The sequence below is a fragment of the Gymnoscopelus braueri genome (assembly GCF_963280865.1).
Source record: "Gymnoscopelus braueri genome assembly, chromosome: 5".
In the NCBI taxonomy this organism is placed as follows: domain Eukaryota; kingdom Metazoa; phylum Chordata; class Actinopteri; order Myctophiformes; family Myctophidae; genus Gymnoscopelus; species Gymnoscopelus braueri.
Genome location: NC_137606.1, coordinates 41,702,981 through 41,723,148, shown reverse-complemented (window position 1 = coordinate 41,723,148; position 20,168 = coordinate 41,702,981). Strand labels below are relative to the sequence as shown.

At 41.4% G+C, this 20,168-nt stretch overlaps 1 protein-coding gene across 1 annotated transcript in view; it reads right to left on the bottom strand.

Moving 5' to 3' along the window:
- The window catches only part of cog6 (component of oligomeric golgi complex 6), a 55,710-nt gene that overhangs the window by 15,887 nt on the left and 19,655 nt on the right, over nucleotides 1–20,168 (bottom strand). Inside the window, exons 8-15 of the mRNA XM_080427929.1 lie at nucleotides 17,873–17,966; nucleotides 12,940–13,068; nucleotides 10,246–10,337; nucleotides 9,390–9,454; nucleotides 7,245–7,336; nucleotides 5,211–5,328; nucleotides 2,228–2,359; nucleotides 1,185–1,352 (exon numbers count right to left, since the gene is read on the bottom strand). Coding sequence (XP_080284055.1) covers nucleotides 1,185–1,352; nucleotides 2,228–2,359; nucleotides 5,211–5,328; nucleotides 7,245–7,336; nucleotides 9,390–9,454; nucleotides 10,246–10,337; nucleotides 12,940–13,068; nucleotides 17,873–17,966 — 890 coding nt within the window. The remainder of the gene's footprint in view (nucleotides 1–1,184; nucleotides 1,353–2,227; nucleotides 2,360–5,210; nucleotides 5,329–7,244; nucleotides 7,337–9,389; nucleotides 9,455–10,245; nucleotides 10,338–12,939; nucleotides 13,069–17,872; nucleotides 17,967–20,168) is intronic.

The window sequence follows — 20,168 nt, the reverse complement described above, 5'->3', positions numbered from 1 at the left end:
AAATCTAAAAATGACAGAGATGCGCTCCCGGATTGAATGGGCTAATGGAGAAGCTCCTGCGTTTCGTTTGATTGATAATGAACTTCCATTGGGCTTCTAGGGTCCTTTGTACATATTGGATGTGCTGAGAATAGATAAGTGGTCGTGCTTTTGAGACTGACGGACAAAAGAGACCCTTTTCCAATGAAAGATTTAGACACTGATGAGTTTTCGATGGGTCTCGGTGAATGGGAATGGGAATAATTATCTTATTGTAAAAGCCCACAATGCTCCTAATAACGGATGCTGGGGTAATTCTAACCCAAAACCCCTGGTCTTGGTAAGGATGAAAGTGTTACCAACGCAGCAAAGGTCGTCGGGATCGGGATTCGAACCCGCGACACGCTAGGTGCCCGGACTGCTACCCTAGCCGTCCGGGGCCGAATGCTACGTTTCTCACACTGCTGCCGACATGTACTGTATATCTCAGTGGTTCTCAAACCTTTTCATGTCAAGGACCCCCAAATTGACACTTATTAGCCCGCGGACCCCCATTTGAAAAAATATGCCAAGGACCCCCATAAGAGAAGATATTTACGGCTCTAGCAGTGATTTTCGACCATTTTAATTTCAAGGACCCTCAGTTTGACATGCATTTGGCTACGGACCCCCATTTATTGGCATTTCTATCTCTGGGACCCCAATTTATATTGTAAAATCAATGTTAATTTAACTCTGAGAGTGTACAAATGGAACCAAATGGACCCGTTAGGGTCCATTTGGTTCCATTTGTACGTTCTCTGAGTTACAGACCCATAACGGTCAATTTGGTTCCTAACTATCTATTAGCTGGGGACCCCACTTTGAGAACCAACAGTATATCTGTCCAAGGAAGAGGAGGTCATTTTGTTACATCAACCACCCAGTATGTTGTACCATAGGCACAGGGTTCAGGAAGTTTATCGGTGCGGTTAATTTTCTCATAAATAACTTGGATCTCCAAATTGCTTCTTGCAAATCACTTGCGGCTTACCTATACTTGAAAATGTAGGATTTTCAAGTGCCCACGCATTTCCCATCAAAACTTTGCCAAAATGCATGTGCAGCATCATCATCGTTTACAAACTCTGAGGGTCTTTCTTTAGAACAGGAAATACATGACGTAAACATGTAACGTGGGTCTGGCCAAGAAGGGCCATTATTACCTGGAACTCCAGCATCTCCAGCCTCTTGTCGGTGAACTCGAAGAGAGCCAGCGTGGTCTTCATCACGTACAGCGAGTTCACCATGTAGGTGGCCATGTCCGCCGTGCCCAGGTTGCTGGCTGAGACGGTGCACAGCTGTAGCAGAGGGTCCAGGATGCAAGACAACACCTGAGAGAGACAGAGAGAGACAGCAACGTGTGCAGAGACACGGAGAAAGGGAATTATGTGGAACGTTTAATGTGGAAAGATTTGCCAGTGAAAATTATACCAAAATAACTTTTGTTTAATTGAAAAAGATACACAGTATGACTTTAACCCATTAAGACCGGGAACGCATCCGTGTCATTTTAAGATTTCTTTGGGCTATTCAAAAATAGTAGATCTACAAGCTCATAGCGCGGCACCGAGTGCCGCGCTATGAGCTTGTAGATCTACTATTTTTTGAAAAATCTCGAAAATTTGAATATATATATATTTTAAAGCGAACATTTGAAATTCAAATATTTGCTCCATGGAGTTCCCTGGAACAACATATTTTGAGATGGGGGTCCGCGGCCAAATACACATCTTGACATGAAAAAGTTTGAGAACCACTGATATTATAGCAACTTATAGCAAAGTTTTTTCAAAAAACTGTTAGGATTTAGAAGACATTTGTAGAATCCCTCAGAAGCAAAGATTTGAGTTAAAAATGTCTGCTTTAAAAATAGATATATATTAAAAGATTTGCACACGTTTTCACGATCTTTCAAAAAATAGCAGATCTACAAGCTCGTGCCGCGCTACGAGCTTGTGTATCTGCTATTTTTGAATAGCCAAAGAAATGTAAAAATGACACAGAGATGCGTCCCGGTCTTAAAGGGTTAAATAAATAGACACAACTGAGCATGTACAGTGCACAATTCCCAGAGAATATCTTCCAAGTTGCGATGCACTTGGATAATAAAAAGGGCTCGAATGCACCCTTAAGGGTCCATTTCTACACCTTCAAGTTAAAATCGACCAGTGAGTGAGCATCGTGAGCAGGAGTGGGGAGACTTTACCTGGGCAAAGTCTGCTTGCCGTGCGTCAAGGGGAACCACGGAGGAGTCGTGGGAGGCCAGCACCTCTCTGAGCAGGGACAGGGTCTGGGTGAGGGAGCCTGTAGGGCCCAGGTCAGCAGGGGGAAGCTCCACCTATACCAAGAAACAGGACAAGGTACAGGAAGGGTGAACCAACTCAATGACTGGAAAGCATTTTGGATACATCGGTGGCTCTCGAAGTGGGGGTCCAGGGACCACCCCCCCCCCCCCCCCAGGGGTCCTTGAGGCGGTTTCCAAGGGGTCCCCAGCTAAATGATTGATAGTCAGGAACCAAATGGAACCGTACAGGTGTGTCAGGAAACACTACCCTTCCTCTTTGCCTGGCCTACTTGTTGTTAACTAGTTGTAGTGCGAACGCTTGTTTTATTGTTGTATTGTTTTATTGGATCTTGTTTAGTCGATACACTTATTTGCTTTAGCTCCTGCTCATTTGATTTTGCCATTTTGGCTCATCTGTTTAAGGAAATAGGTAGCTGATATATTGCACTTTTACCTTAGCGCTAGGTATACTCTTGGTTGCTTGTTTTTGCAGAAAATGCACTTAAGACTTCTGGTGATTAGTAGTTTTCGTTCCCTACCTATGTTGAATGCACTTATTGTAAGTCGCTTTGGATAAAAGCGTCTGCTAAATGACTGTAATGTAATGTAATGTAATGTAATGTGTAACTCATTCGGCTGCCGTGTTAACCCATTCAATCCGGGAACGCATCTCCAAATGTCTTCTAAATCCCAACAGGTTTCTGAAAAAAGTATGTTGGTAAATATCAGTGGTGCTCAAACGTTTTCACGTCAAGGACCACCCAAAATGATACGTATTTGGCCATCTCAACATATTTAGTTCCAGGGACCCCCAGAAGCAAAGATTTGAGTTACAAATGTTCGCTTTAAAAAATATATATATTCAAAGATTTGCACAAAATGTTCACGATTTTTCAAAAAATTGCTGATCTACAATGTAGAGATAGAGACTTTCAAGTGGGGCCTGATGCAGAAAAGGCATGGGGACCACCGCTTAATTGGTCAAAAAGCAACTGGCATCGTCAAGGTAACAAGATGTCACAAAACGGTGTCCCATTCCTCATATTCGTACCACTGGAGCTCCAGCGTACTCTTGCACCCACCCACGCACTTGCGCTGAACACGCAGGTGACGTTAATTAAATTGGGACATCGAGAACGGGGCCATTAACACTCTGGATTTAGCTGTGTGCAGGAACAGGAAGGTCAACGTGCAGAGGCAAAGATCCATGCAGAGATTAGAGTCAGTCCAATTACATAATCTGTCATTTTAAAAACAGACAGATTCATCATCATTAACCCATTCAATCCAGGAACATATCTGTGTCACTTTAGATTTCTTTGGCTATTCAAAAATAGCAGATATACAAGCTATGAGCTTATAGTAGATCTGCTATTTTTGGAAAAGAAAAATCGTGAAAATGTGTGCAAATCTTTGAATATATATACATACTTTTTTTTTACTCAAATCTTTGAAAAAAAAGTTATTGCAGATCTACAAGCTTGTAGCACTGTGCTGCGCTATGAGCTTGTATATCTGCTATTTGGGAAAAAACTCAAATGACACAGTATGCGTTCCCGGATGGAATGGGTTAATAGCATCATATAATGAATTGGCTGCCTTTAAAGAGCAGCACATTAGAGTGGGCACACTGTACCTGCTAGTTACTAGCAGGTACAGTGTGCCGAGGTACAGAGGTACTAGCAGCTAGTACCTCACGGCGGCAGGTTATGTATACCTGCATATGATGCCAATGTTCTACAGAACATGTACACACCTGCATAATGATGCTAATGATCTAAACATCATGAACATACCTTACATACACTATTTGTAAGAGCCATATAATTGCGGTTGTTATTTTGCTCTTTGATGACGTCACTGCAGGGCATGGTCAAGGCCAAGGTTGACAGGGTATTTAATAAGGTCCCCTAATCAAGCGGCAGGTGTTGCTGATTGGCAGAGGCAAACAAGTTTTTCGACTGTGTTCTTGAGGGCTGGTGGTCTGTATGCGGTACAGTGCTCTGTTTAAGTTTGTATGTTTTGTGTATGCTGAAGGGACGGACAATAGGAACAGGGAATAAATATCATTTGGTATCAACTCAACAGACACGTTTGGATCAGTTTTCCAGGGTCTTTGGAGCACTGGACAGCGAAAGCACAATCACTGGTTCTATGCTACCTAATCCGTAAGGACAGGGGGGGACGGACGGACGGACGGGGGGGGGCGAGGACAAGAGGCAGGAGGGGGGAGGGCCAGCACACACCCAACACTCCAACCACGTAATCTATAGCCTTCAGGCGGACAAAAGCGCTTCATAACAGATCCAAATCATTAACAATTACCTGTAATGAGGGCTGTGTCAGACCAAAACATGCAGGCTCCAACAACTAAGGAGAGCGAATAGCCTTCTGTTTTTTCTTCCTTCTTTTTCCCCCTAATGAAGAGACACTTTCATTTCGCTGCCCTCAGAGAACCGGGCCTCCTGCTACCTTTGTCCGTCTTAATAGGAATGATTACGAGAGGGCCCGTGTTCCTGGTCCTGGGATTCGATTTGCACCTCGCTAAAGCAATAGATTCTTGGTAGCGCTATTGATCGGGGCCAGTGGCCAGACCCCCCTTGCTCTGGCTGCAGATCATGCGCTGGTATACGCTGGTATATCTGGCCTGGCATCCCTATTTTGGGCACATCACTACAGCCGGAAATTCTGAAGTACACTGACGGTGTACAAAGCAATTAGGGCTTAATTGGTTTGGGAGAACACAACAGTGTACTCTCTCTTCTTTTTTGAATAAACTCAGTCGGACATCACGACCGTTGTGTGGGCAGGAGATGGAAAACACAATAAAAGAAAATAACAGCTAAATATGCAAATATAAAAAACACAATTACTAAAATGCATTCATAAGGGAGCTTTCCAGTACCTTGTCCATGAGTCTGCTTGCATGAAGGCTTAAGCTGTTGAAGAACATCTTCTTGCTGAGGATGTGCATTTCCTCCATAGTGATGAGCAATGAGGCCACGCTGGTCCCAATGATGGAACTGCATTGGTGGACACACACAGTTACGTTTACAGTCAGTGGGCTTCATGTAAGTACCGTACCTTATACAGAGGGTTCCCAAAGTCGGGGTCGCGACCCCACTTGGGGTCGCGGGAGACTGACGGTGGGGTCGCGAAATTATTTTGAAAAAAAAAAAAAAAAAGGATGAAATACAACCTAAAATGATTACAAATAGTACATTTGACCATTTTAATACATTTCAAATGCGCAACGAATGTGCAAGTTTATGTGCATAAATTACCTCCAGGTTTAGGTGGGGTCGCGAGTCAATGGCCGCCTTATTTTGGGGTCGTGGGCTGAAAAGTTTGGGAACCCATGCCTTACACATCAGTGGTTCTCAAATGTTTTCATGTCAAGGACCCCCAAATTAATATGTATTTGGCGGCGGACACCGTTCTGTAAATATGTTGTGCCAGGGATCCCCATACAAGATTTGTGCTGCTAAAATGTGTTACTTTATAAAAAATAATAATAGCAGATCTATAAGCTCACAACTTATTTTTGCATAATCGTCAGAATTATTATACATCTGTAAAAAACTGGATGAAATTAACGCCCTACTTGATCATACTACAGCGTTATACAAAAGTATCAAAAGTAACAGATCCGCAAGCTCAAAGCACGAAGCGACGCGTTTTGAGCTTGTAGATCAATGGCAGTCATATCTTTAATCTTTCAGTAATAGGCTTTGCATTCTGGAATGCCCTGACCATCAATTGAAAGATGTGAATCAATGGTTTCTTTCCAAATTGGCCAGAAAAAAACATCTATTAGGAGACCACAAGGGGAGGTAAATGTAAATTCCCGTCGAAAGGAGGTGTGATTCACTGCCGTCATTTCTCCTCTTTCTCTTTTGTGTTTTGTATTTGTTGATGACATGACATTATTGTGTTAATTTTTGTATGCTATGTTGATGAATTGAATACAAACAGTTGGACCACAATGGAAACGACTCCCCAGGACTTCTTTGTGTTATCCTTTTAGCCTTAATGTCTGACCGTACCACGTGCCGTTTACACGTGGTGACTAATAAAGTATTCAATCAATCAAAAATGCATATTTATGGTCATCAGTGCCCATACCCTAGGTGGGGTTGGCGAAAGGGCCTTTCTGTGTGGAGTTTGCATGTTCTCCCCGTGTCCCCTAGGGTAGATAGATACCCTCACAAAAAACATGCAGTAATCCTGGTCACTATACTGCCTCCCCCTGGGCGCCTGATGGAGGGGAAAGGAACTGGTTGGAATAACGTGTTCCTTCCACGCGCTACGTCCTACTGGGGAAACTCCCACCTGTCAGGTGATAAGAAGCGGTCTGCTAACTCCTCATGCCTTGAAGGAAGCATGAGCTGAGTTCGGGGCTCTCCCCAGGCTGGCAGAGGGAGAGTAGCGCCCAGGATTACACGCTTAGGCATTGGCACTGGGTGAAATATAGGGGTTACAAAATCGTGGGATAAAAAAAAAGAGCATATTTAAGTTATTTGTCACATGATCTGCCCAGTGGAATGTGTGTTTACAAAGACTGAAAAGCAAGCAGAAATATATTTTTCTATTCATACAGTGTGTTTTCGAAGTTCAATGCCAAAACAACTATTAACCCATTAAAACCGGTAAAGTATCTGTCATTTTAGATTTTAGCTATATATATATATATATATAGCAGATTGTTTGGCTATTCAAAAATAGTAGATCTACAAGCTCATAGTGCGCTATGAGCTTGTAGATCTTTCATTATCTTTGAAAAAAATATATATATTATTTTTATTTTTTTTCCAGAAAACTGTTTAATCACAGTTACTTGTATTGACAATGAATCATCGACTATAATTTCATGATGGTGACAGACAGACCCCCCAGAAAAGAGACAGAGCTTTTAGATTCAAGGGGTGGTGGTGGGTACCTGATGGTGTGGTGGTAGAACTTGAGCAAGTTGGAGAGCTTATAGAGAAGCACAGCGCCCGGCTCAGCCACAATCACCTGCTCTATCCTGACCTGAACACACACACACACACACACACACAAGGGTCTTTATACACGAATCCACAGACGTGCTGCCTGTAGGCAGCCATAGCTGCGGTGTCCGCACCGCCTACAGGCAGCGCTTCTGAGCACCGAAGTCTGACGTCACTGCCACTAGAGGGCGCTGTTCCACTGGTTCGTGGCTTTATTTTTTGTGTTGAAATCCCCATTTGAGAATCTTAGATCACGTCATATAAGAACTGTGTTCCAAACATAAACACACCATCTCATCATATCATTGTCTCCGCCAGGCCGAAAGGCATGGCGAGAGAGTATGTTTTGCCCCCTGTCCGTCCGTCCGTGTGTGTGTCCGTCTGTGAACAGCTAATCTCCAACACCTTTGGCTTGATCGCAGCGAAACTGTGCACACACACTTCCTGGATGCCAAATCAGAACCTTTGCCCCAAATTTTTCACAAAGTTTGCACGAGTGCTCCGTTTTGAACAAAATGCCTTAAATCATGATCACAGCATGCAATTTCCCTGAAATTCTGCACGCACAGTCCCACTATGCTGAGGAAGAAATGCCACTTCAAATTTTTCAAATCAGCCTCATGGTGGCGCTATTAACAGGCCGATTCGTGTTTTTACCTATAACTGCACCGATCTGTATAAAACTTTGTATGCGCACTCCCTAGAGGCCAAGGAAAAACCTTTGCATTGCATTTTTCACATCTGTTTGATTTTTCATATTCCATCCTGATTGGCTAAGATTAACATCTAAAGTTTCCAGTAGTGGCTTGTTTTGAACAAAATGCCGCAAATCATGAACGCAGCGTCTGATTGCGGTGAAACTTTCCACGCACATTCACACTAGGCCCAGGAAGAAATGCCACCCTTTTAACATTGGCCTGTTATAGCGCCACCAGCAGGTCTAATTTAGCAAAACACATTTTTGGAACAAAATGCCTCAAATCATGAATGCAGTGTCCGATTGTCGTGAAAGGCCTAAGAAGAAACGGCCACCCTTTTCACATTGGCCTATTATAGCGCCACCAGGAGGCCACAATAACTTAACTGACCTGGCGGAGACCTGTGCTCCGAAGAGCACTTTTTCTAGTTGTTTATGATATTCATTCATATTTGATACAGCCTGTTTCTGGCGAAAATTGAATAAATTCTGCCTTAAAAGTCTTAAGAACTACTACTTCCGGGTCTGAAATCACTGTCCCTACAGCAGCCGCGTTCATGGGAATTGTAGTCTTTGGGTTGTTTGACTCGTTTCTAGTGTTTATATTGTGTTACTCTTTGGGTAAATGTGCACATTTACACCTTCAGTCGATGCTTCATATCCATATGAGTAAAATCGCCAGGGTGGTCTGTTTATTTTTGGAACACAGTTCTTATATGAGGCGATCTAAGATTCCCCAATGAGGATAACAACACAAAAAGTAAAGCCACGAACCAGCGGAACAGCGCCCTCTACTGGCAGTGACGTCAGGACTTCGGTGCTCTATAGACTAAAGCAGTGGTTCCCAAACTTTTTATCTCGAGACCCAAAAGACACATTTGATGTTTCCCGGGGATTTTCTTTGGGGGGAGGGGATTTTTTTTAATTCTTTTGAAATACAAATTAAAAAACAAAATGTAGGAAACATAAAAACATACAAAAAATTTCCCACTGTTTGGGAAAGAGTGCCACGCTATGAGCTTGTAGATCTGCCATTTTTGAAAAATTTTGAAAATGTGTGCAAATCTTAGTTTGAATATATATTTTTTAAAGCTAACATTTGTAAAATATGCTGTTCCAGGGACCCCCAGAAGCAAAGATTTAAGTTACAAATGTTCGCTTAAAAGAATATATATATATACATTCAAAGATTTGCACAAATTTTACACACTTGTTTTTTAAATAGCCAAAGAAATCTAAAATGACAGAGATTGAATGGGTTAATGTTGTATATTCATGAAAAACATAGTGTTTTGCCAATTATTTGGGTGCCCACTAGCGATATCACGGCCCACCGGTGGGCCCTGACCCACAGGCTGCGGAACCGCTGGATATAGCTGTGTAAGAGGATTCTCACTTTAAGTGGCCTGCAGACTCCCTCTGTGATGTGACCCACTACTTCCTGCATGTTCTCTTCCACACCTGTGATTGGAAAGAAGATGTTCAGTGTCGTTGTTGTTAGATGAACAACACTTTTGACTGCTACATGTACTGTAGCAATCAAAAGCTGAAATGCAACATTGTAAGTGGGTAATCAACATTATAACGACATTAAGTCCATTTTAAATAGCCATATTAAACCATTCAATCCAGGAACGCATCCGTGTCATTTTAGATGTCTTTGGCTATTCAAAAATAGCAAATATACAAGCTCGTAGCACGGCACTCACTGCCGCGCTACGAGCTTGTAGATCTGCTATTTTTGAAAAATCTTGAAAATGTATGCAAATCTTTGAATATACATTTTTTAAAGCGAACATTTGTAAAATATTTAGTTCCAGGGAGCCCCCAGAAGTAAAGATTTGAGTTACAAATGTTTGCTTTAAAAATATATATATTCAAGATTTTTCAAAAATAGCAGATCTACAAGCTCGTAGCGCGGCACTCGGTACCACGCTACGAGCTTGTATATCTGCTATTTTTGAATAGCCAAAGTATAAAACAACGTTTATAGCTCAAACCTAAAATGACAGAGATGTGTTCCCGGATTTAATGGGTTAAAGAGATTAACATTATTCAAATTATGAAAAAAAAGAGAGAGAGAAAAAAGTCTCCCTGATGAAGGCTGTGTGCCGCGTGTAGGCGAACAATTTTTTGTATTCTTACCATGCATTAGCCATTTCAATTAAGGCTTTAAAAATGTTTCCACAAGAGTGCCTTGGTCTTTTCCCTTTTTGCCATTTATTCAGATGAGGTTTAGGCTGGGACGGTACCTTGCAGGGTGACGTCTTTGAGCAGTGCCTCTAGGTGTTCCTTCTCAGAGGCTGTGGCTTGGTGCAGCCAGGCTAACATGTCCCCAACATACCTATATGAGGAGAATGGAGAAAACAAAAACATCTTTTTTTTAACCCATTAAGGCCTGAGGCCGAACAGTTTTTTGAAAAATATATAAAAAATATTGTTTCACAATTTTTCAGATCTACAAGCTCATACGGCACTTTTTTGTCATTTTACGGAGTATAGATTAGGTTTAAGCATGCATCAACACGGTGAGCAGTACTTGAATGACTGTGCACATGTGAATGCATAATATGTTTTGCCTACATGCATGAGCTAAAGTGCATGTGTGCGTGCATCCGTTTTGCATCGGGTATGTGTTTGTGTCTGTGCTCGTGCCCGTGCATGTGCTTGTGCATGTGCTCGACTCGTGCACGCATGTGCGTATCCTTGCCCTCGGCCGTCGGGGGGTGAAAGAGAACTTGATGTTCTTCTGAGAAGCGCTGATGATGCCTGCTCTAAAAATGCAGGTGATTGCGTGTTGTTCCACCCAGGGCCTGATATTCTGAGAACAGCTCTCATTAGACTTCTGGGCAGATAGCACGAAGAGCTATCTGCGGGGGAGGTACACTCATGATGCCCAGTGACTCTATACTATCAATACCCCGTTTCCCAGAATCCACGCTTCAAATTAAATTCCCACAAACGGTGGGGAGCAGGGGAGACCTCCTGATCAGTTTACTTGCGACTATTCTTTTTAACTAGGGGTGTGCCGATACACTAATTTCACGAAACTATACGATATTGGGCTCACAACTTCGATACGATTTCGATACGATTTCGATACGATTTCGATACGATACGCACTTTTTTATTATGAAAATATATGGGGGAGAAAAAAAGCAAATGCAAACAAATAATTCAGTTTTTACATTATTCAGACATGCAAACTTGTAGCTTTTCAGCTACAATAGCCGTTTTGAATCCAAATAGGGCAATAGTGTGACACCTGACCCGAAAAAAAACACGTTGTCACCCTTTTCACCTCGGGACTGTTTGCATGCCTGTTTATTATTATTGTAATTCTTTTTCCAAAACGATACATATCGTCACGAAAACGTATCGCGATATATCACGGGACGATATATCGGCACACCCCTATTTTTAACCACTTTCAGCCCTATTTTTGGCAAGCCTGGTGAGTCATGACATGGCCGTTTGGTGCGCGGGCCATATACAGTACATCTTGTGATCGCGACAACCCGGGTTTGAATCCGACCCCTGTCTTGCCTCACACGTATCTCCTCTCTCCTTGATTTCCTGTCTCTCTACATGCTTAATCTGAAATAATAATAAACATGGCAAAAATAAATCTTAAAATGTGTTGTGAGCTTGCTAATGTGCTATTTTCACAATTAGTCGTATACAAAGTATATAGGGCTTAAGTGGAGAGAGCTGCGATAATCACAGATAATACACAGCTGTAAAAAAAAAAATTTTAAACAGCTGTGTTACATTTGAACACCCGATCTATCGGGTGATTTGAACGAGGGTTATTATAGTTTTGCATTCGTTTTTTTCTTAGTTTTTTTTCAAAAAGGCTTAGTTTTAGTCTAGTTTTTATTAGTTTTAGGTTTTTTATTGTAATATGGATTAGTCAGGGGTTCAAAAACATTTTGAAAAAAATATTTTGCTATTTTCGAAGATTTTGGTAAAAGACTAAAACCAAAGGATACTTACTCTATGATTGTAGTTAAGTTTCATAAGCACACAATACCGTTTCAGTTAATAAACGCTCTTTTTTTCTGTTTTGTTATTTCAGTTAAAGGGATTCTAGGTAGAACTTAAAGCCTACATTTTAAAAATATTTACATATATATATTTTTTTTTTGCATTTTTTCCCCTCTATCAGCCATTATATAATGATGGGGTGGGGTGTTTTCCTGCATTGAAACACAGTCCTCTTTCTGAAATCCGTATTTTCCCTACTATTTATGTTTTGACATCCGGGTATCCGGGACGTAAATGAAATGAAGTGTGTGTGTGCGCGTCCGTGCGTGTCCGTGTGAACTGTCCTATCAGTGTCCTCGCTCAATGTTCTGTGATTGACAGCGAAGGTTGGCCAATCAGGTGGCGAGTTCGAGTGAAACCGAATGGAACAGAGTGCAGCCGACAAAAATGGAACGAGCCGCCATGTGTGTGCTGTTTTTGGTTTTAAAACTTTAAAACGCTCTCAAACTTCTTTTTTGAGGCACGGAATTTACTTTTAAGATATCGTTTGGATAGAATTTAGTTGTTTAACTTCATATATGTGGTCAATTTATCATGACAGAGCCTATTTAAAAATAAAAATTCAGAGAACCGGCAGGGGCGGGCAGTGACACGTATGTATCCGAATAAAGCAACCTATTTTCGGCATAGCCCCTTCAAAAGTCCCCTTGCGTCATATTGCTGGTGGTGGGGAAAATGAGCTGCTGATTGGCTGAAGGGGAACGAACTGCAGATTGGCTGAAGGGGTTGTCAGTCAACGGTACTAATCCAGCCCAGCTCTGTTTGACAACAGTTTTTTTTTATCTCTGAAGTTGCCTAGAACCCCTTTAACTAAAATGTTTTTCCAATTACAGTTTTTGTTATTTCATTTATTTGTTATGTAGGCGACTATAATAACCCTGCTGTGAACAGGGAAGTACCTCATTGGGTCATGAGAGTGCATCTCGATGGGGCGCGGGGTTCCTCCGGGTCCTCCTCTGGTGAGGGCGTCGATGAAGCCTCGCACCACTGCACACCTGCGGGCCGTCCCAAACTCATCCAGGGTGTACCTGAACACATGAAGACAGGAACATTCAGCTGCGTTCTGTGCAGGGAATGTTTCATCATTAAGTCAAGCTGCTGAGGCTGTCTGTCCGTCTGTCTGTGAATGTATGTACAGTATGTCAAATGTATGAAAAACACATCACTGGTGTGAGCTTGTAGATCGGCTATTTTCAAAAGATCCTGGAAAATAAATGTTAAACATGCAGATATTCTTGAAATGGGAACAAAATCTTTTCAGATTCGCGGCCAAATACATATTAATTCATTAAAACTGGGAACGCATCTGTGTAACCACTTAAACCATTATTCTATACTTTGGCTATTCAAAAATAGCAGATCTACAAGCTCATAGCGCGGCACAGAGTGCCGCGCTATGAGCCTGTAGATCTGCTATTTTAGAAAAATCGTGAACATTTGTGCAAATCTTTGAATATATATGTTTTTTTAAAGCGAACATTTGTAACTCAAATCTTTGCTTCTGGGGGTCCCAGGAACAGGGATGGGTGTCATGTCCGCGGCCAAATACATATCATTTTGGGGGAGATGAAAAAGTTTGAGAACCATTGATATTATAGCAACATAAGTGTTTTAAAAAACTCTTAGGATTTAGAAGACATTTGTAGAATCTGCCTCAGGTCTTTAATGGGTTAATGTGGAGGTCCTTGACATGAAAAAGGTTTGAGAACCACAGCTTTATGGCATGTAAGTAAGACGGCTAGTCAGTCGAGTCAAACAGTAAGTAAGTCAAAAGTCAGAAAGTAAGTAAGTACAGTATGTCTAACAGAAGACGGGAGGGAAACAGAAGCGTTGTTTTGATTCCACGCCGGAGGCAAAGAGTTCAGTGTCAGACTAAACAGCAGGTCGTGTGGAGTCCAGATTACAGAACACTGGTTTCCACATCTCCCCCGCCTACCTCGTCCTCCACTCCCTGCCATCCTCTCTGGCCTTGGCCGCTCTTTGAGCACCGAAGAGGGCCGTGTGACCATGACAAAGAGGCAGGAGGCAACTTGTGATAACCAATGCTTTTAATAACTCAAAACGAAAGAAAGAAAGAAAATAAAACACACGTTCCTATTTATCGGCTGGTGATTCACATACTAAAAATAAGTTAGTGCGTATTGGCAGAGGTGTAAAGTAACTAAGTACATTTACTCAAGTACTGTCCTTACATCCAATTTTGAGGTATTTTTACTTTAATGGAGTATTTCCACTTGTCTGTGCTTTTACTCCACTACATTTCAGAGGAAAATACTGCACTTTTACTACACTACAATTATTTGAAAACTTTAGTTACTAGTTACTTTATAGATTTTGATTATGATTACAAAACACATTAACCACTTCAGCCCTATATATTTTGGCCATTTGAAAATAGCAGATCTACAAGCTCACAATCCGTCGCGATGCGACGCATTGTGAGCTTGTAGATCGGCTATTTTCAAAAGATTTTTTATACATTTTGAACTTGTGAAATGGGACATTCTGCACAATGAGTACTTTTACTTTTGGTTCCAATACTTTTGTACTTTTACTCAAGAACATTTTGAATTCGGGAATTTTACTAACAGAGTATTTCTACAGTATTGATAAAAAAAATGTTTTAAAATTTTTTATCCCACGATTTTTGTAACCCCATTTGTTACACCCAGTGCCAAATGTCTATGTAATCCTGAGCACTACCTTCCCTCTGTCAACCTAGGGAGGCCAGGGCCGAGCTCATGCCTCCTTCAATGCATGAGAGCCAACTGACCTTCTTGTCACCTGAAAGGGGAGAGTTTCCCTGGTAGGACGTAACGCGTGGAAGGAACACGTTATTCCAACCAGTTTCCTTTCCCCTCCATCAGGCACCCCGGCTGGCCAGGGGGAGGCAGTATTGTGACCAGGATTACTGCATGTTTTTTTTTACCTACCCTAGGGAGCACGGGGAGAACATGCAAACTCCACACAGAGAGTGTTAGTACTTTTACCACCACTGCCTATTAGTCAGTTAGTAAGTATTGCATCTGAATGGATAAAAGGTCTATCGGTCCCCCCTGCAGTAATTATGGAACCTCAAGAAACACCTGTGGAACAATAGGCACTTACTACTATTCAAATCAAAACGATTCAGCCCAAACAGCTGTGCATAATTCAATATTAATATTTGTAGAAGTATCTTTATTCTCCGATCCATTAAGACATATCAGTGAAGTAATATGATTTGGCGGCGAATCGGCGATCCAACAAATAATAATCATCTCATAAGCATTCAAGATGATGATAATTTCCCACAGTAATTGGACATTCCCCGCTGTGAATGTCCACATCAGATGGTCCCACTGACCACATCAATTTGTTCACGTCAATTAATAATGTCCCCTGGTGCAGTGCTCATCTGAGCAGAGCACCTGGGGTCTGATCCTGTATTTCACGTACAGAGGAAGTGCATTCTTTAGTTGCACGTGTTGTACCGTAAGTCAGCGGTTCTCAAAAGACCCCCAGTGGTCCTTGAAGGGGCTCCCCAGCTAAATCAATGATATAATATAGTATCAAAATCGGATGTTTCACAAAATTTGGCAACCTTTTCTGGACCACATTGACACCCTTACTATGGTGGAGGAACTCGCAAATTAGTGTCTCCCTTGACGGCGAGACTAAATTGGTTCTCCCTCAATGACTCGGACTCCTTGAATATGTTCCACAAAAAATCTGACAACCTTTCTGGACCTCATTGACATCCTCACTATGGGAAAATAACTCATAAATTAGTGTTCTGTGCAGAGAAACAACCCCCCCCTTCTCTCCCCTTCCTGTTCCCTGGTATGAATGAGTGTCTTGTCCATTGTTTGTCCTGTCTGTTTATTTTATTATCATTTGTCTTACATTTAACATGTACTTTGATTATTTTATCTATTTTACTGTTTGTTCTGTTGTGCTGTGTTTTGTTTATTTGTTGTTGTTTTGTTTTTGTTTGTTTTTTTTGTCAAAAAATCAGACCTCTTTGTTTCCATGTTTTTATGTGATGCCCTGTCATTACTGTCTGAAAGAAAAGAATAAAGAGATTTGTAAAAAAAAAAAAAAAAAAAAATCGGTATTACAACTTTAACCCTATTTTACACTCTTTAAAAAGTAACTCACAACCCATCGTGACGCGTTGTGAGCAAGTTTACCAAAACTAAAATAGACATGACTGTGTTACGTCTTTCTTATATACTAAATATATATATTGCGGGGAGGTCCTTGAGGATTGATGAAATATGCTAAAGGTGCAGAGCTCAAAAAAGGTTGAGAACAGTTGCTTTAACGCAGCTCTGAAAATAGCACAAGGTAGAACAGATGTAGGTGAAATGCAACGTCCAAGCGAATGCTTGGCCTCCCCTTGAAAAGAACTAGATTATAACAGAATGTCCAGAACTCGAGTGATAAAACGGGCAGACAAACATTCACAAAATAAATCAATGTCCACGTGTTTGTTGTTCTCAAACTGCAAAGCCAACCATGATACCATGATGATAAAGACAATACAAACATTTCAATGAACCTTGCTGTTAAGGGTGCTAGAATTAGAATCAGGGAGTGTTAGTGTTAGGTTCAGGAAGTAGCGCTGAGTGTTAGGGTTAGGTTGAGGGTGTAGCGAGTGTTAGGGTTAAGGTAATCTCTCAAGAACAGATTCTGCACTGCGTTGGAATCTGTCGGTGAGGTTCGTCATAACATGTGCGCATGGGCGTGCCTTCAGATCAGGAAGCGGGCCGCGCTTTACCCAATCAAATGTAGTGGGCGGGATTCACGTGTCCGTCGATCTTTCCCCCCTCGAAACAAACCGAAACTAATTTAACAATAGCGTCCGCGGAGCAGACAAAACCACGGAAAGATATTCACATTTTAACTTACTCTTTCATCATAGAAACAAGTGGGCTTATAACCAAAACGATCCATGTTCTCTGGGAGAAGTGGTGTTAGTGTTCCGTGTAGAAATATTGTTAGTGGGAATGAAAACATAGTCGCACCAACCGGAAGTGATGCGCTGAAGGCATACACAAAACACCGGTTTCCTTGCGCTCTGGCTCTACGTTTTCGTCCTCCCAGAGCCAACAGACATAGAACAAACAGCAGAGGGCGCTGTTTTTCATTTTCAGTTGGCGATGGGTTCCCAGATTGGGGTTAAGGCACTCAGGTGACACAGGGGTAAAGTGCCTGCCCACCACCACAGAGGTTGTGGGGGCTCTTCACTGGCATGTGAGTCAAGTAGGATACAACAGCAATGTCAACACAGAAAAATGTGTGTGGAGAGGAAATAATTGGCATAATGATAAATGATAATCATTATGCTATAATAATTATGATAATAAATTGAAGGAGAAAAGAAAAGTACTGTAGTGTAGGGCTGTCACGATTACAAATTTAAGTTGACGATTTGTTATCACTCAAATAATTGCGATTAAGGATTGAATTGTGTTTCTGTCGTTGAAAACTAATGGAACAATTATGAACGAAAAGTACATTTCTGTTTGGCATTTAGCTTTCGTAAACAAAAGTTGCACAGGGCAGATATGACAAATAACACATATTTAATTACTTTCTAAAAAATAAACATTAATAGTGGAAATAGCCGATCCATAAGCTCAAAACGCGTCGCATCGCGACGCGTTTTGAGCTTATGGATCTGCTATTTCCATTTTTTTTAATTTTTTTTTTTATATGACATTTTTTAACATGGAATTGATTAAAAATAATTGTGATTATATAAAATAATTGCGATTAGACGATGATGTAATAATTGTGACAGGCCTGCTGTAGTGGTGAGTGTTAAGTGTAGTAATTGTGTGTTACTTGTAAAGGACAGGACGGTCCTGTAGGGCCTCCATAGCTTGACTCAACACTGGGCTGATATCGCACGACTCCTGGGTCAGTCCTCTGCATTCATCTGGACACAAACAACACAGTTATGAAGGAAGCAGAAAGCTCACAATGCAAAAACCTTCAATGTCCATATAATAGGGACATTGAAGGTTGCTTAACCCTTTAGGACCGAGAACACATCCGTGTCATTTTAAGATTTCTTTGCCTATCAAAATTGCATATATACAAGCTCATAGCGCTGCACCGAGTGTCGCGCTATGAGCTTGTAGATCTGCTAGTAATTTTTTTTATCGTGAATGTGTACAAAATAAGTCTTTGAATGTATATTTTTTTAAAGCAAACATTTTGTTACAACTTCTGGGGGGGGGGGGTCCCTGGAACAAAATATTTTTATATGGGGGTCCGCGGCCAAATACATATCATTTTGGGTGGTCCTTGACATGAAAACGTTTGAGAACCACTGATTATAGCAACATATTTTTTTTCTAAAAACTGGATTTAGAAGACATTTGTAGAATCCCCCAGAAGCAAAGATTTGAGTTTAAACATTTTGCTTTAAAAATAATAATAAAAAATCGTAGTGCGGCACTCGGTGCCGCGCTATGAGCTTGTAGATCTGCTATTTTTGAATAGCCCAAAGAAATCTAAAATGACACAGATGCGTCCCCGGCTTTAATGAGTTAAGAAAAAGAAAAGTGCTTGAGAATCAGGACACCTCGGCTGTATAAATGGTTAATGGTGCATTAATATAGAGCCTTTATCCAAAGTGCTTTACAGTGTGCATGACATTCACCCATTCAGGGGGGGGTTCAGTGTCTTGCTCAAGGACACTTCGACACCACCGACTCAGGGGGAGAGCCCGGGATCGAACTGGGAACGTTCCGTTTCCCAAGCGAACCGCTCTAGTGCCTACACACCATAAATCCTATAGACAGATTTACAGGACCAGTCAATGTGGTCCTGGTGGACTGAGTGACAATGTAAAACAGGCTGATTAAAATAGTTTATGGGAAGCAGCGGTGCAGTAGGATGTGACTTAGCCGATCATAAACGAAAGCCTGATTTATGTTTTGCCGTACAATGGTGTCGCGTGCCTAAAGTAGCAGATCTACAAGCTCACAACGCGTCGCATCGCCACGCATTGCGAACTTGTATATCTGCTCTTTATAGCGTGCGACCCCGACATAAATTAAGCATTATGAGGCTGTATTAAGGGCACTTTCTATTGGAAGACAGAGCTCGCTTTGCTCGTAATGTTGACTAACAATGACACGCATGTCTCCTTCCGCTGAGTGCAGCAATATTTTGACTCTAACCTTGTATGAAAGAAATCAGTTACAGTACGTGAGCTTAGAGCTTTTTCTTTCATACAAGGTTAGAGCAGTAAACAAACTGTATGTCGACATGTGCATTTTCCGCATGTACGGTGTCATTACACCATTCGCACCGTAATGTGTAACAATTGGGTGAGTCCCAGTTGTCACTGATGGCCTGTCATCCGCCTGACCTTGACTAAACATTTACCTGGCTAAATTGCTAGATTTGGTTACATAATTAAACATTGCAAGGGAAATGGAGGGGAAGCTAGTCCCCAATCTCCCCCTTTCTGCTAAGTTGATGTATAACAATTAGCACTTTAGTATCCATTTGTTTGTAGTCTTGCTAAACTGTAGTTACACATACAAGAGGAAGCTGGGATCCAAACCAGTACGTATTTCTTAATCTATGGGTCAGGAGCTGTGACCTAAAATGCTATATGTTCTGATGTGTTATTTCATATTGGGTCTCTGACGTCATGGTCCAAATGTGGATCCAAAGCCAGTTGAGAGAGATGGATCCAAAAGGCTTAGACGCATTTTCATTTCTATGACAAAATTATTGATTTTCTTTCCCCATTTGAGGGCAATGCGTATACAGTTAAAAGGTTCAATCTATCTACCTGATGTGAAAAGACCCCTGCTGTGAAGCTAACACTATATGGTTCAAATACAATTAAAATAGAACATAAATGTTTTAGAACAGATTGGCATTCTAAAATTGCTATTACACAAGGCAAATAGTTAAAAGGTTCAATCTATCTTCCTGATTATAAAATAATATATACAACATTTTACCAAATACAGACTTCTGGCATACACAGTTTGCAACACATTGTGAAATTGTAGATCGGCTATTTTCGGTGTGCAACAAAGTTCAAGTCAGGCTTTAGAAGCGTGACTCCTGCCACCCCGGGCTACAAAATTGATGAAGTGAGGTAAGCTCCAAG